This window comes from Spermophilus citellus (genome assembly GCF_964194105.1).
Source record: "Spermophilus citellus genome assembly, chromosome: 3".
Classification (NCBI taxonomy): domain Eukaryota; kingdom Metazoa; phylum Chordata; class Mammalia; order Rodentia; family Sciuridae; genus Spermophilus; species Spermophilus citellus.
Genome location: NC_138184.1, coordinates 19414021 through 19430862, shown reverse-complemented (window position 1 = coordinate 19430862; position 16842 = coordinate 19414021). Strand labels below are relative to the sequence as shown.

The window sequence follows — 16842 nt, the reverse complement described above, 5'->3', positions numbered from 1 at the left end:
GGGACATGTATGTTCTTGTTAACTCTAATCTTCCATTTATTCATCTGTAAATGATTAGGAAGTGACTAGGATTAGACAGTTGTTCAAGGGAAACATCCAGCACAGTGCACAATTTTACTGGTTCACAGTAAATTGAGTGTTAGTTTCTGGATCCTGAGGTTGCTACTGGTCTCTACTTCCAATTCCTGACATCCACCCTCAGGAAGAGCCACCAGTTTTGCTGGGCAGGACAGCACCAATCTTGTGGGGTGGCAGAAAGGGAGCCGACACCTCTTCCTACTGCCTTCACCCCCTGGAGCTGGGGGAGAATGAGACCCAGGAAGATATTCCTTCCATTCCTGTCTTCCAGGTGTGATTTCCTAAAAGGGTCAGTAATGCTGGACCACGGGAATGAACTCGAGCTGTGCTGAGGTCAAGATGCCAACATCTGGGGACTCCAGGTGTGGAGAGGGTAGCCCCATTAAACCAGAGAGGACATGCAGATTAGCTTGGTGGGTGGGCACTGCCTGCGGGGGGCCTGTGTGTTGTGGTTGAGACAGGGCTGTACCAGGCATTCTGGCAGAGCCACCAGCCAGAAGTCTTAGCCATGAACTCATCCTCCACAGCCCTTGCCACCCACCAGAGCCTTACAACTAACCTATCCTCCCAAGAGCAGTAATGCCTCACCCCTGGATCCTGGCAGTGGCACCCTAACAGCTCTGGGCCACTGGTTAAGCATTGACTGAAACCTGAGTTTGGCTCTTTGAATTACCAGTTACTAGCCATGTGAACCGGGGGCTACAATTTTGGTTCCAGTTTCGCTTTATATAGCGTTTTTGCCTATTATCATTACCCAAGATTTGTGTATGATTGTATGAATGGAGTGACTCTACATCATGTACAACCAGAGAAATGAAAAGCTGTGCTCCATTTGTGAACAATAAATCCAAATGCACTCTGCTGTCATGTATAACTAATTAGAACAAACAGCAATTTTAAAAATGGGGATAATACCACTCTACAGGGCTGCTGGTTGGAGCTCTGTGTACACATACAGATCAGCCCACAGCATGGACTTAACATTGGTCCTGACCCAAACTGTTTCAAAGAGATGTGTGGTTAGGGAATGAAATAATGTGAAGGGACAAATATCACCCTCTTTAGTGGATTGACACAGCCAAACTTAACTGCTTGCCTTTGGTTTACAAATACCTGCCCCTCAGGTCCTGGTGAAAGCTTGAGTGTCAAAACAGGAAGAGGGGGGTATGAGACATCAGAGTCGTGTTTATCTTTGACCCCCAAATTACATGTGCAGGCTGGCCATGTATATTCTGACCTGTAGGATGGAGGTAGGGGTGGAACTCTAAATTACCAGCCAAGAGCGCTTAAATGTGCAACGGAAACACAGACCACATCACGGAGGAGTAGAGGCAGATCTTGCTTGGTGAGCAAGCTCATCTCTAGAACAAACTGACGGGGCACTTGTGCTGGTGAGTCATTTGTCTTTTTCTTTATAGTGAAAAGGGGGTTAACCTTAGACAGGTTGGGGTTCTCAGACTCCTGCCTGCAGCAGGGCACAGAGCAAAATGGCCAGGCTACGGGGTTCATCTGTGCTTGGTGCTCATTCCACTGATGCCGTTTGCTGCTTTGAGGATTAAATTAGAGAAATGTGAAACTACTGACTCTTGGTTCTGGGCACACAGTAGGTGCCCATAAGCTGAGAGGACTGCTCGGACTGGTGTAAACAGATACCAGGGAGGTAAAGAGAGTCTCGTTACTGTCCATATTTGTTCACTGAATAATCGGTCTTCCTTTCATTTCTTTTGCATTTTATAAAACAAGCTGTTATTCCAGATTACTGTTTGTTTTCTTTTTTCAGTATAAAACAATATGTCACTGTAGAAACTTTGGCTACTACAGAAAAATATAAAGGACGAGAGGAACTAAGTTATTCACAATTTTACCAGCTGGAGGGAAACTGATGATAAAATGTGGTTATTTTTCAATTTAAAAACATAAAAATCACAACTATAAAGTTTATCACCTATCATAGATTATCAATCAAGGGTCCACAAAATATGGGGCTCATGAACTTCTAGAATTGCAGGTGTGTGTATATATTATTTCTGAGGAAAGATCTATAGCTTCCCTGCAATTTTAAAGGGGTTTATGAATAAAAGAGGTGAAGAATCAGAATAAAATAATTTTTTGCCACCTATTTTTTGTAACAGTTATAGCCAATAATTTTTTTCATTTTAACTAATAAATTTTTCATATTAATAACTTTTTCATATTTATTTTGTGTTTACACTGTACCAATCATGGTAAATGCATTTTTTTCCCCAAACAACTGAATGTACTTTTAAAACATTTTGGTCATATCCTATGTCTGAATTGTAATGATCATTTATTTATTACCTGTCTTTTTACATTATTACCAAGTTACTTTAATTTTCAGAAATCAACATAAGACTTTGATTACAGAAGATAAAGAAATGGATGCTTGTGATTTTTCCTCTAGGGGCAGTGATTTTTAATATTCTACCTGCACAGAGCTGTCCAGTCCTCACCTGCCAGCATTATACTTAAGTTTACCAATTATCACACAGATATTTGTTCAGGTCCTTTGGGTAAATGTGTAGTGCCAGTATAAAGATCCAGCAAAAGCTGGAAGAGGATAAAAGAAGACAAGAATAAATTATGTAATAAGGAGTTGGACCATACCCTCAAGATAAGGAGAGCTGCCTGTTTCTTACTTTAAATGAGTAAAAAAAAAAAAAAAAAAAGTTTTTGTCCCCAATGAAGTAATAACACATACAGATCACCATCTGACCTACTTAAGTTAGTACTCGAGAAAGCTTTTTGGCAGGATACCTACTGGTTCACCTATCATCCTTAGAGATCTGACCTTCTGTGGTCTAGGTATGGGGACTATTTACTGAGCAATACTATCCTTTGAAGCAGGGAAAAGACACTTATGGCCCCAGGAAAGATGGAGACCACAGGAGCACCAGGGTGCACTGCTTCCAATCGGACTCAATTATAGGAAAAGAAGAATCTCCATATGGATTAAAGAGGGGAGATGGCCTCACCTTTATATGCTGTCATCTGGCCTCTCCGGGTTTTTGACTGTGCTGAACCCTGCAAGGGGCTCTGTCCAAATACCTGCTCTTCTTAAGACATCTTCTGGAGGAGCTGGAGGGTTATGAACCTGGGTCACTGGAATGAGCTGGCAAGTGCTAAAGGGCTAAAGTGGCTAGGCTGGCCTGGCACTCTTTAGCCCAACCATAGGTTACATCAGCTCATGTCCTTAGCAGGGCCACAGGGCAAACAAGGGTCAGACGGAAGTGAGCGCGCTGTAGGCATGGAGCCCCAGGCAAGAAAGTCTCACTGCTAGGGTCCACCCAGCTGGCGCCCATTTCAATTGGGACTTCCATTTGTGAAAGAAGACCCAAAATACTAATCCTAGACACTAAGGCATGGCCCTTCCCCGGGAAATCCACCTTTAAAGAGATTCCTAAAGATTAAAAAGTCTTCAGGAAAGGTCTCTGATGGTGGCTGTCATGAACTGTGACAGATGATATGGGGAAAGTCTGGTTAGAGAGTGAGACCAGCTACCCAACTCTCTGGTCATGAAGTCAGCCCAGCTAAGGTACTGGGCAGTGTGAGCTTTTCCAGTGCCTTCCTTTTCCACCTGTCACCCTTTTAAGGAGAGGTAAGCAGGAAGGACTTCCCACCCTGACAGAAGTCCTTGTCATCCCCAAACATCTCTGGTCACCAGAAGTTTCCTGACAGGAGAACCTCACTTACTTGAGCTTCAGAAATTTCGCAAATGGGGCAGAGGATGGGCAGACAGCTGCTGTGAGGCCTGGGTGGATGAGGACAGGCCCCCTTGTGTGGAGCAAAGGGGCCTGTACCTACTGGAATGCATGGTGGTTTTTGTTTTCGAAACCACTGAGGGCAGGGTTTTATGGGATATGTGTGGGGACTAGCTGGGTGAGATCCTGAGAATTCTATGGTTAACAAAATGTTCCTCATCTGGTCTGAACAGCTTCCCCTAGGAACTGGTCACCTGCAGTATGCTTGACTTTGCTGTTACCAGGCAGAACACTAGGGGGTGATGCCTACTTGTACCTACAGGGGGCAGTGGTAAGACAGGAGTGCCATTCTCAGTTCCAAATATAATTCCTGGGTTTTCACTCACAGGAGAACCTCAGAGTAGACGCCATGGAGGAGTATGATTACTCAGATCCCATGCTCTTCAACACCTCCAGCGACAGTAGCAAGGTGCACGAGGGCTTCCTGCAGTTCAGAAAGATCTTCCTGCCCTGTGTGTATGCGGCAGTGTTCATCTCTGGCCTGGTGGGGAACTCCCTGGTGCTGGTCGTGTACATTTTCTACCAGAAGCTGAAGAGCCTGACAGATGTATTCTTGGTGAACCTGCCCCTGGCTGACCTAGTGTTTGTCTGCACTCTGCCCTTCTGGGCCTACGCAGGCTTCCATGAGTGGGTCTTCGGCCAGGTCATGTGCAAGACCCTCCGGGGCATATACACGATTAACTTCTACACGTCCATGCTCACCCTCACCTGCATCACCGTGGATCGCTTCATCGCTGTGGTTCAGGCCACCAAGGCCTACAACCAGCAGGCCAAGCGGATGACCTGTGGCAAGGTCATCTGCTTGATTATCTGGGTAGTCTCCCTGCTGGTTTCCTTGCCACAGATCATCTATAGCAATGTCCTACATCTCGACAAGGTCATCTGCGGCTACCATGATGAAGAGATTTCCACCATGGTTCTTGCCTCCCAGATGTCTCTGGGGTTCTTCCTGCCACTGCTTGCCATGATCATTTGCTACTCCGTCATCATCAAGACTCTGCTTCATGCTCGAGGTTTCCGGAAGCACAAATCTCTAAAGATCATCTTCCTCGTGGTGGCCGTGTTCCTGCTCACCCAGACACCCTTCAATCTTGTCAAGCTCATTCGCAGTACGAGCTGGGAGTACTATACCATGATCAGCTTTGACTATGCCATCCTGGTGACAGAGGCCATTGCATACCTGCGGGCCTGCCTTAACCCTGTGCTCTATGCCTTCGTTGGCCTCAAGTTTCGGAAGAACTTCCGGAAACTTGTAAAGGATATTGGCTGTCTCCCTTGCCTGAGAGTCTCAAGTCAGTGGAAGTCTTCTGAGGACAGTTCCAAGAGTTGTTCTACCTCTCACAATGTAGAGGCCATCAGCATGTTCTAGTTGTTGGCCTTGCTGGACTTGGCGAAACTGCTCTGGAATTGGCAGGAGCGTGGCTATGTCCTCTGGAACTGATGAGGGAGGCTTTGTTTATAGCATCTGCATTCTCACAGAGAAGACATCAGACATGGTGGCTGGCATGCAATGCTTTGTAGACATGGACATACCCTGCTCTCTTCTTAAGACCCAGGCCTGATGCTCAAAGTGTGTGTATGTGTGTGGGGGGCTACAATTTTTAAGGACTTCTTCATCCCCAAGAACACTGAAGCCAAGGGGATGAGGATCTTAGGATCTCAAGTTTGTCATTACTGTGACTGGGGCTGAAGGCTGAAGAGGGAGCACAGACAACAAAGCTGTTGGTGGCAGGTGATGTGCTGGCTCCCAAGTACAGAAGACTCTTCTGACCACTGGGCAAGGAGTGGAGATGGGAGTGGCCTTGAAGACAAGTGAGGTCTATGTGGCTCAGACCTCAATCACCAGGCACTGAACAGGAATGAGGACAATGTCTGCCACACCTTGGGTTTTGACTTTTGCATAGGTGATGCTTAGGTTCTCTCTGACTAATCCTGGGAGGACTAGCCCTGGAGACTGTATGTGGACCCAAATTACAGTTGGCTGAAAATTCCACTGGTCCATGAACATGCCAGAAGAAGGTGCAAAACATCTTAAGACTAGAACAAATCTAAGAGTCATTTTTTGAGTGGACCCTTTGGTGGCTTCACTCATTTAAAAAAGGGAATTTATCAAAGACCTGCCACATGCACATATACAAATGTGCAGGCACACACCCACACACATCAGACGGCGTATCAGTTTCATGACCAGGAAATAAAAATCTTAGTCTTCAAACTACTTTTACCTGTAGGAGCATTCAACTTTAATGCTGGTGTTTGAACACACAAAAAACAGTTACTGGGAGGGAGGAGCAGAAGTTCACTGGATTGGATGGGGGTGGGGGGGTGGGAGGGTTGGGAATGGAGAGGGGATGGGAATGGGAAAGACAGTAGAATGAATCGGACATAACTTTCCTATGTTCATATATGAAATCACAACCAATGTAACTCCACATCATGTACAGCCACAAGAATGGGTAGATATACTCCATGTATGTATGTCAAATTACATTCTACTATCATGTATAACTAAAAGGAACAAATAAAAAAATTCACAAGATGTATGAAAATATATTTTTAAAAAACCCAGTTACTTCTAGGCTCAGAACACAAGAAATAAGTTAAAACTGCAAGCTTCTGGGGCAATGTGTATGAAGGAAATGAACACATCAATGGTAATAACCCTGTTCTTTCACTGTGGTTTCTAGCCTCCTGCCCCAAATGAGGGGTACCTCTGTTCAACTTCTATAATTCAGCCACAGGATGAGAGAGTTTTAAATGTCAGACTTTACAAAAGTTCATTACATCCTGACAATCTAATAAACAAGTTAAAGGTAATTATTGGGTATACGTATCCCTCAAATCACTGGCCAAAATGTGGAGAATCATTTGTAACATCTAAGTGGAGTCCCCCAGGAGGTAAGGGAGGCCAGACTAGCTCAACCATGTGGTCTGGGGGTCAGACAGACAACAGGTCAGAGCTAAATCCCTGATATTCACCAGCTGACAAGACCCTAAGCAAATCCTAACCTCTGCCCACTACTTCTTTCTTTTTGGTGAGGCACGGATCTTAACAACACCTACCTCTCAGGGCTGGTATGAGGGACTTGAGATAATAAAAGCAAAGCCCCTGGCACAGTTTGCATTTGTGGGTAGGAGTACCCCCAAGCCAGGAGTAGTTATTCTTTCTTATGAGACCTATTGAAGCAGAATGGAAGCCTTCTACATCAGCTGTGTGCCTCCCAAGGGGTGGTTCAGCTGAGCACAGGCCAGGCCTTGAAAGGCCCACGTGATTCAATGCTCTGTTTCATAAACATGCCACATGCATCCACGAGAACTTCCTAATTACACTCAGGCCACATGGACCAAGCGCTTCCTCAAACAACCAAGTCTGCACTCTGCAGGGTGGCAAGGCTGACTTTTATCCTCTAATGGGCTTCCAAGGGGAAGTTTTGGTCATCCCCCTTTGTGCATTTATCTTAATGAGGAACACTTCTGACAGAGGGGCCACTAGACAGACTCCAGCTTCCTTGGCAGTGTCTTGGAAGAGAGAGGCAGGGCTTGGGCGCTCAGCCAGTGCTGGGCAACGCTCCCTCCTGGGCACCCCTGGCCAAGTCACGCAGCATCCCCAAGGCTTGGTTCACCATTCACATGACTGGCCAACAAGTACCTACTCCTGGGGTGGCCATGAGGCAATGGAGTGCAGTCCAAGGGCCTTGCGTGAGCCAACATGAGCATGGCAATGGAGGGGACTGCTGGGGCCGCGGGCTTTCCCTGACCGAGTGCCTGCCTGCAGAGTAAGTCAAATGAGACAGGGTACCTACTGGAGTGTGTCCTCTCCCAAGATCCCTGCAAAATCATTTGTACAGGTCCTTCCACAGCTTAGAAAAATGCTGCCTGATTGTCCCCAGGACAGCAGCAGAACCTTCCTTCAATTCCTCTATCTCCTCCAACACTCACTGGTCCACTCTAGGTACTTGTACGCTACATTTGAGAGTAGACCTGGGTTATCACTGGCAATAACCAGAAGATGCTCTTGTAACAGCCTCCATTCCACAGAAGAGGAGCCTGAGTCAGGGGAGGGCAAAGTCAGCTCTCAACCTCAGACTGGCTCTTTTCCTCCCTGCCTTGGCTGCCCATAGCAGAACATGGTGTCAAAGACCTAGGATGCAAGGGGGACTGGGAGCAGGAGGTCAGGTAGATGAGGACCCACTGGAATCCAGACTCCCCTGGGCGTATCTTTGGGGTCTGAGGGTAAAAAATATTCAACACCCCAACAAATTCCCAGCTTATAGGGGTAGTAACATTCATGGTTCCAGCCCGAGAGAGAGACGTATTAGAGACCAGAGGCCTGCATCATTTGAGATGTGCTAAACACAAGGTGATAACGTGTCAGGGGACCCTTGGCCACCCAGGTGTTCTCAGTGAGCACACAGGTGGGGAGATGGTGTTACAGGAGGGAAAACACCATTTGACAGGAAGGCTAACACTGTCATACCTATTTTTCAGATGAGAAAATGAGCTCAGAGAGATTAATACCTGTGACAGCTCACACAGCAGGGTGCCTGCTAACTCTGCACTCGCCTGAAGGTAGAGATCTTGGGTTAACTCAAGCACAAGGTGGCTTTATAACCATATCCTGTTCTTGTTTTGTCTCTGAGATACCAGGCATCCAGTCTCCTGGCTGATGACCACAGTTCCCCCACTCTGACCACGAGCACTAGTTCTGAAGCAATTACTGGCAAAGAGGCTCTGTGGGCTCATTTGCTCTGTGGGCAAGTTTCAGCTCCCGTGTCAACCAGGTAACTGGAGGAGAAACTTTCTTTGAAGAAGATGATGGGGCTGTGGTGTGCAAGGTACTGAGGTCTTGCACAGCAGTGGACATACACACAGCTCAGCTTCTGACACTGCAAATCAGTGTTGAACATTGGGGAAACAGTTCACCTCTAGAGAAGGCTCTAGGTGACAGGCTGTGGCTCAGTCCTTTGCATAAAAGACTCTCATTTACTCTTCCTAAGAACCCAATGGGCAGGTGCTATTCCAGTCTCTTCTGCACAGGAGAGGGGACTGAGTTCAGGGACTGCACTGCTATGGGCCATGAAGCCTGGAGGTGGCAGGCCGGGGACTTGTTCAGATGTGTCTGATTCTAGAGCATAAGCTTTGTACCACAATCTGTGTATCTAGTGGCCAAGAAGGGAGGCCGTGCATGGTGGGGGCTGAACAGAGGCCAAGGGAGTCAAAGCCCGATGCCCCTGCTGGCTCTTGCCCAACATCCTCTTCTGATTCAGCAACTGACAAGAGCTTGGTTTCCTTCTCTGCCTGCCACCTCAATCCTGAGAACAGCTGGACACCTGGTCACATGCACCACAGGAGAGGGGCTGTGCACCTTTGTATGCCACCATTTGGACAGAACCAAGTATGGAGGATCTCTGGGGGGTTGCTTGACAAGTCCCTGGCACAACTGCCAGGTCCACCTGTGTAGCTGACTATGACACTTTCTTTGTTCCATCACTGCCAGGATGGATGGCAAGCCACCTCTCAGCCCTGCAATGTGTGTATGTGTGGAGAAGGGGACATGCAGCAGGGGAGAAGGGCAGGATTTTGATGGGCAGATGGAGATGTGGAGTTCTGAGCCCCCAGTCTAGTTCTGATGCTTATGACGACAGGACAAGTCATGCAACCTCCCAAGGCCTCAGTTTCCTCACTGAAAAATGGGATTGGAATGTCTTCTCCTAAGCAAGGGGCCTAAATGAGGCTGTGTAAGGACAGCAGAGATGGGGAAGAGGCTCCACAACTGCATTCAACAGCACCATGTCCAAGGGCCTTTTTCTCCCCGAGGGTTTGGACTTGGCGCTCAATCCCACCTGGACCACTGCTTATCTTGGATCTGCTTATTCTTCCTGGTTTCCTGCCAGGGATGCTCATGTAAATCCAAGGATCTAGATCTCCCACCCTGTCTCAGACTCCTGGTGTTTCTGACTGGGTCTTAAGACTCAGAAAGAAAAGAATGTAAGGCAAAGCTGCTGGACAGGCTTGGGTATATCTCTAGCTAACCCACAAAGAAGTCCCCATGACACAAGCCTTTGCTGACAAGGAGTAGCGCTTCACCCACAGGTGAAGGGCAGGGCCTGCAGGTTCCCATCACAATCCCAGATCCGCCTTTGAGGCTTCCGGCATCCTGGCCGGCAGTTTCCTTTCCCTGAAACAGTTCCTAATTTCCCAAGAACAAAACCATACATATTTGTCAGCAGGTGGAATATCTTCTGCTTTTGTTCCTACTGGGAAAGGGGAAGGTGAGGGATTATGAGAAAGGGAGCTGCAGGGGGAGCTCATGCAGGTTACGGGAGGCAATGAGACACTTTCAAGCCAAAGGTGTCCTCCTGGGCCCCTAGGCTGCTGGTTCTGCTCACCTTACCCGCTACGTACTGACTTGACAGGTGATAAAAGCTGAATATTTGCAAAGCTCTCCTCATAAACCTTGTTGGAAAATGGCTCCGCGAGAAAAATGAGAGGGTCAAAGGGAGAGTGAGCACAAAGTACACCTGCAGCTGATGTTTCTGTCCCTCCAAGGGCTGCCCTGACCATGCCAGCTGCAGTGCTCTCACAGTGCTCAGGAGGGCACAGCCCAGGTCAGGTCAGATGAGTGGAAACTCCCTTGAGCGCTGCAGGTTGCAAGTTGACAGACTTGCCTCTATTTTTGCTGCTGTCAGACTGTGGGACCCAGGTTGGGCCTATCTAAAGGATGTCTGAGAAAACACATCTACCTAAGATGACTGCAGCTAAATCTGAGATTCCTTTCTTGTGGCATTGTTACTGAGTCTGATGAGTGTCTCCCAAAGATGAACTGAACTCACTGTTTTATAACTCAAGGAAAAAGCTCCCCCATTACTGAGTCCAAGACAGTCCCTAATCGCTGCTGATTCTGCCCCTCTGCACCTTTCCTCTCCTTCTTGGAGCACTTTCACTGAAGTCTCCCTGACTGTGTGGGCTGCATGTTCTCCCTAACCCCCAGGGCCCAGTGGTCCCCAGGGTCATTCTGTTCCATTAGCACGGGGCCACATTCTGTTTTCATGCGCTGGCGAACCAGGTGGGTAGGTAGTAAGGTGAGTAGGACTGGGAGCCTGAGGGCTTGGGAACAAAGCTTGTAAAGGTCAGCATGCTGCAGAACCATGGCCAAGGGCAGCATAGCATGTTTGGGTTGCTTTTTATGGGCCTAACAGTGAGTCTCTGCTTCAAATTCACAGGCTGAAGCTTAACCCTCAATAGCTTAAACTGTGTTTGGAGATAGGGAAAGATGATTAAGTTAATGAGGCTATAGGGTGGGCTCTAATCCAGTATAAGAGGAGTAGACAGGAGATACAGGGAGGTATCAGGGGTGTGTACACAGAAGATGTGATGGGACAGCAAGAGGAAGGCCATCTTCAAGCCAAGGAGAGAGGAGGTACCATTTCTGCCAGTACTTCCATCTTGGACTTCCAGCTTCCAGAATTATGAGGAAGTTCATTTCTGTGGGTTAAGCTACTCAGTCTGATATGTTGCCAAGTAGACACATACAGTTGTCCAAGCCAAGGAAGATGCCTTAGAGAAGATGCCGAGACCAGAGTACCACTGAGACATTCCCAGGATTCTCTGGCAAGGTTCCACACTGACAATTCCCCAAGTGCTGGCACTCTTCATGTGCATCCTGTCCCACCCTCTATTCTTTAGCAAAAACAGCCAATCTGGCTTCCAGTGTCTTACTTTCCTGGTCTTTTGATAAGAAAGTCCAAGGGACAGGCACACAATGAGCACCCAGGGAACGGAGGTGACATCTACTCACTGTTCGGCCACATTTGGATCAAAAGAGTCAGTTTCAGTGGGTGTTTCAGGTAAGGAGAAGCCGGATTCCTGGATCTGGCACAATTCCTCATCTGTGATGATGTCAAACACAGCATCATCTGGTGGCCTGAAGTCTGAGTTTGTTCCTGGATGGCAGAGGAGAGCAGGACAGAGGAGACACACAAATCATCATACACAGGATGGAGAAGGGTCTGTGGGAAAGTGAGGGGTATAGCTACACAGAACAAGTTGCTGGGACATGCCTTAAATGGTCACTCGAATGATGGCTTTTATGTTCAGATATGAGATATTCTAAAAAAGCAAAGGGGCTGCAGATGAGACTGAATGAACAGCCTGAGAGACTTTTTAAATAAAATCAGGGGCTTAGGAAGATTTCAGTTTCTAACTTCTCTAAGGCCATTACTTTAAAGGAAAAACCTATCAAAATGTTTTCAGGAAAGAAACAATAAAGAACACACATTTCTGTGCCACTGAGTCCCTGCTTTGTAAGATACAGGCAGTATGTGCTTGTGCCTCTTGGAAGCAGGATTATGACCTGCACAGCACCCCTCCTTGCCCGAGCCACTGTGAGTTGTGGCAGACTTTTCCTCAGCTCAAGGAGCTACAGCAGGAATTCCGCTTCCAATCAGGGGCCTTGTGTTTGACCTTGTAGGCCTTTCAATAGGACGGCCACTATAGAGAAGCTACTGGGTCAATTATTCAACCATAAGCACTTGCTAGCATATATTATAGAAAATGTTAGGGCAAATTATGAGGTGGAAAAAGATAAGAAAAGAAAAAACTGAGCAGATGGGGGATGCCAGAAGTCAAAATAAGCAACCTCAGAACTTTGGTGTGGTGTCATTCTGTCATTGTTGGAACATCTTCCAGTGCTTTGGGGTGAGGAAAGCCCCTGAGTTGTTTAGTATAATGGTTCATGCAAGCTGCCCTGCTGTGCTTTAGAAGGAACAGTTTTCCTCTTATCTCAAGTTTGTATAAAAGAGGATTTGAAGCATGGATTGGAAAAAGAAACCCACAGATTGGCTTTTAGACCTAACTACATTCCTGAATCTGTACTCTGAGACTGGAAGAAGGATGATAAAATAGGCAACAGGGATCCAAAATGATGTCCATCGAGAGAAATCAGAGACCTAAGTAAATAGGAAGCTATACCATGTTCATGGATTGGAAAAGTCAATTTCATTAAGATGTCAGCTCTTTCTAAACTCATCTGTAAATTCAAAGCAATCCTAATTAAAACCTCATCAGAATTTTCTTGTAAAAATTAACAAACTCATTCTAGAATTTATATGGAAAAGCAATAATTCTATAATAGCCAATACTTTGATAAAGAACAAAATTGAAGAACTCACCCATTCCTCTCTTTTAAGATACCGTATAAAACTATGGCAACCATAACAGTATGGTACTGGTGAAAGAATAGCCACATAGATAAATGGAATGGAACAGAAAGTCCAGCTACTGATCTACATATATAAGGTCAACTGACTTTTAAAAGTAATTCTGTGTAAAAAGAATAAATTTTCAATCAATGTTTTTGGAACCACTGGACAACTAAACCAAACCAAACTAAACCAAAACAAGTGAATCTCTACTTACACTTTGCAACATACACAAAAATTAACTCTAAACAGGTCACTGGCCTACATATATAACCTAAAACTATAAAGCTTCCAGGAGAAAACAGGAGACTTTGAATACTTGGGATTAAGCAAAGCTAGCTATGACACCAAAAGAAAAGAAAAAAAATTGATCCACAAAAAAAATAATAAATTGAGTATCATCAAAACTATACATTTCTGTTCTTTGAAGGATATTTCCATTCTTCAAAGAAAAATGAAAAAAACAAGTTATTGATTAGGAGAAAATATTTGTAAAACACATATCTGATAAAGAAATTTTATCCAGAATATGTAGAGGACTTTCAAAATTCAATATTTAAAAAATTGGGCAAATGATTTGAAGAAGATACTAAAGCTGTGCAAAGTACATACAACTCCCATCCCTGAGCAGTTCTCTGCACCTAATAAATAATAAGGCCTGACAATTTCCTTGATGATCCACTTAAACAAAAGAGAAACAGCACTTCTAAAATCTGGCTGGCCAGCACCTGGGTCAAGGAGGAGTTCACAGGGATCAAATGCAAACAGCAGTGATGGCAGAGCAGAGATGACCTCCACTTCTGCCTTTACCATATCAGCTCTACCTCACTGGGCTCTACATCCAAATTTTGGTGTCCACAGGACAGCCTGGCCTGGTCTCTTAGGGTGTGCTGGATGTAGAAACAGAAAGAACCAATCCTCACTTCCTTTTACTGCTTAAGTGGAGGACACAAAGGAGAATACATCCCCCTTGGTCATTAAGAGAGAGTATGAAGGATATGGGCTGTCCCAGGTACAAATCATGGTCTTTGGTTACTATGGGAGGGAGGATGGATACCAGGGCTGAGGCTCTGGAGGACAGAATTTTCCAAAGTGTGGAATGTATTCCACTGGTGGTACATATGTACCTAGGTCTCAAGTTAAATCACCCTGGATCATATCAGGAAAAGGGTATTCTCTTTTTAATCCCAATTATATCAACAAGAAAGTCTCAAGATTGGTGGGGCATATTTTTAGTGCCTCTTTAACATCTAAGTTTGGAAGACATTGAACTGAGCTTGCTAATGCTAATTAACCACAATGGGGAGGGGGTGACACCTAGAATGTAGCAGGCAAGAGCTGACCTTGGTTTCCTATGGCCTGGGACCCAGCTTGGGTTGGTGACAACACGGGACTGAGCTCTCCCTGGCTAGTGCCTGAGCTGGTGCTATCAGGAGAGCTAGGGCCTTCACTGAACTTCCGGAAACAGGCTCGGCAGCAGCGTTCCTTCTTGCCACTGTGCTTGATCAGGACATAGTTGTTGCAGCAGTAGTAACAGAAGATGCGGCCACATATCCTGGGAATGAAACAGGGTGGAGCTGTGAGGATGAGGCCCTGTGGGTCTTCGCAATCTGCTCAGCTCCAGACTGGGCTCTGTGTTGGGCTTTGGAGCCACATGGCTCTCTAGATCTGGCTATGCCATTGGTGTAGAGGGCGAATGTAAGCCTACTGCATAAGACTCCATTAAAGGCATCCTGGCAAGTTCAGTGGGGAGAACGGTTTACTCCCATAAGTCTTGGGAGGCAGGAGAGTGTGGCTAAACCCTCTTTTCCTGACACCACGCTGCAGAAGTGCATTCCACAGCTCAGGGGCTAAGGCTCTAAGAGACCAGATGCTCAAGGCCTGTGCTGACCATTCTCCATCTGCCCCAGCTCCAACCTGCCCTTCATCTTCAGCCACCTTTTCTAGGCCCTTGGAGGTCTGTGCACCTCTGGCACTACCCAGGTTCCCCTTCAGAAGCCTCAGGACCAGCTCTTGCTGGGTTCTAGCAATACTTTCCTCTTGGCTCCCTATGGGAGCAGTCAAAGGGTTGCTGGTCTCTGATGGGCCACATCCCCGGAGTCCCCTTAATCCTGTCCACACCTGTATGTAAGTCTTTCCTGAGTGTCTTGCTAGGACCCCAACTAATACACCCTCCTCACCTGCTTCCCCAAGTCAGTAAGAAACCTGCTCTTCCTAGAGAGTTGGCCATGGTACCCACACTTGTCCCAGATTCCCTGTTCAGGGCCACTGGCTGTGGTTCTGGGCCTGCAGAACAGGGTTTCGGTGGTGGCCTGAGAGCACTGCTCACCTGCAGTGGTGCCGCCGCACCATCCAGCTGAACTCCCGCTTGCAGTCGTGGCAGTGGTTTGCCTCCGTGTCCCCAAGCCACCTCTCCTCAGCACTGAGCTTCTGCTGGAATTCCAGGGCATCTGACTTCTGCCAGAGAGCATCCTTGTCCCTGGAACAAAAATCACATTAGAAGAAAGAATCCATGAGAATAAGAGAATTATCCTTGCTTCATTTCAGAAGACTGATGTCAAATTTCCCAAGACCTAGGAGGAAAATGCACTCTCACCTTATAAATGCCCTCTGTTCCCATGCTAGGTCTCGTCTGTCAACCCAAACATGCAGGTTCTTTACTGACACCATGTATGTGGGCGCAAACAGGAGGCATGTCAACTGCAAGGAACAGCCAGAACTGACATGAGTCATGTGCCACTGGGGTATCTAAACAACATTGCAGATGACCCCTGCAGTTCACACTAAAACATGCTGTGCACATGGACAGTAAATGTGTAAATCTGTGCAGTAAGCCCAGGAAGAACGTACTTCCTGGCTGAATCTTAATGTGCTCAAAGCCCTTCATGTTACGGTTTGTTCAAATAACCACTAATCACTGGTGAAGATCAAAATCCCCAGCTTAAAAATCTGATCAGATGCTAACTTCCTTTGATGGTATGGTCACTGTTGGAGGTCACATGGGAAGAGTGAGGCTTTTCAGAAAGGTCTGCCTGATGCACCAGGGGATATATGCAGAGATGTTCTCATGTCTGCTAGTGGTCATTTTCAGAGCTTCTAGTTCCTGAAGTGGTAAGTTTGGCTTTTTCACATTTGGAACCCCAGCCAGCATCCTGAGGACTGATGTGGTCTCAGAATTGCTGACATAATAATAGAGCCACTTGGGTCCTAAAAAAAATTGGCTCCATCACCAGCCAGGAACCCCAAATCAACCACAGATCTCTTTCCTTAAGTAAAAAAAGCCTTAATATGGAAATGACTGACCTATTCCAGGACACTTGTAATTGTCAGAAGGCAAGAAGATTTGTTCTCTGGACTAGCCCTGTTCTCCCAGCTGGTTCACAGCATCTGATCTTTCTGTTCCCGGAAGTCTGGGCATCCACATTCTGGACTATGCAAATGCTATCAGGAATGCCACTGGGCTTTTCTGTCACAGCCCTCATGACAATGGCTGAGCTAGGAGGGCACAAATGCCGAGTTTTAAGTCTGCAACGTGCAGGCAGTTTGCCAACTTGCAAATGAGTTGCAATTTGACTATCATTATTTTATAATCCCTAAGGAATGAGGAGATGTAGGCATAGCATACCCTGACACTGGGGGAAGTGGGACAGTAAAGAAGGAGAAAAGAGCTCATCAGAAAGGGGAAGAGAATAGGGAAATCGTATCAATTATTAAACATCATTTATTGTCACTCTTGTGGCTGGGTACACAGAGTGGGAGAATGATCATATACTAATATGGAAACC

General features: G+C 46.4%; 2 protein-coding genes across 4 annotated transcripts in view; one reads left to right on the top strand and one right to left on the bottom strand.

The window, feature by feature from the left end:
- Positions 1 to 16842, bottom strand: part of FYCO1 (FYVE and coiled-coil domain autophagy adaptor 1) — a 75501-nt gene that overhangs the window by 26684 nt on the left and 31975 nt on the right. For all 3 annotated transcript variants that reach the window (XM_081284880.1, XM_081284881.1, XM_081284882.1), the window contains exons 12-14: positions 15387 to 15536; positions 14401 to 14612; positions 11656 to 11800 (exon numbers count right to left, since the gene is read on the bottom strand). In XM_081284880.1, the coding sequence (XP_081141006.1) occupies positions 11656 to 11800; positions 14401 to 14612; positions 15387 to 15536 (507 nt within the window). The remainder of the gene's footprint in view (positions 1 to 11655; positions 11801 to 14400; positions 14613 to 15386; positions 15537 to 16842) is intronic.
- CXCR6 (C-X-C motif chemokine receptor 6) lies at positions 968 to 11649 on the top strand. Its single transcript, XM_081284889.1, has 2 exons — positions 968 to 1469; positions 4186 to 11649. Exon 2 carries the CDS (start codon positions 4207 to 4209, stop codon positions 5224 to 5226), a length of 1020 nt encoding a protein of 339 aa, XP_081141015.1. The 5' UTR covers positions 968 to 1469; positions 4186 to 4206; the 3' UTR covers positions 5227 to 11649.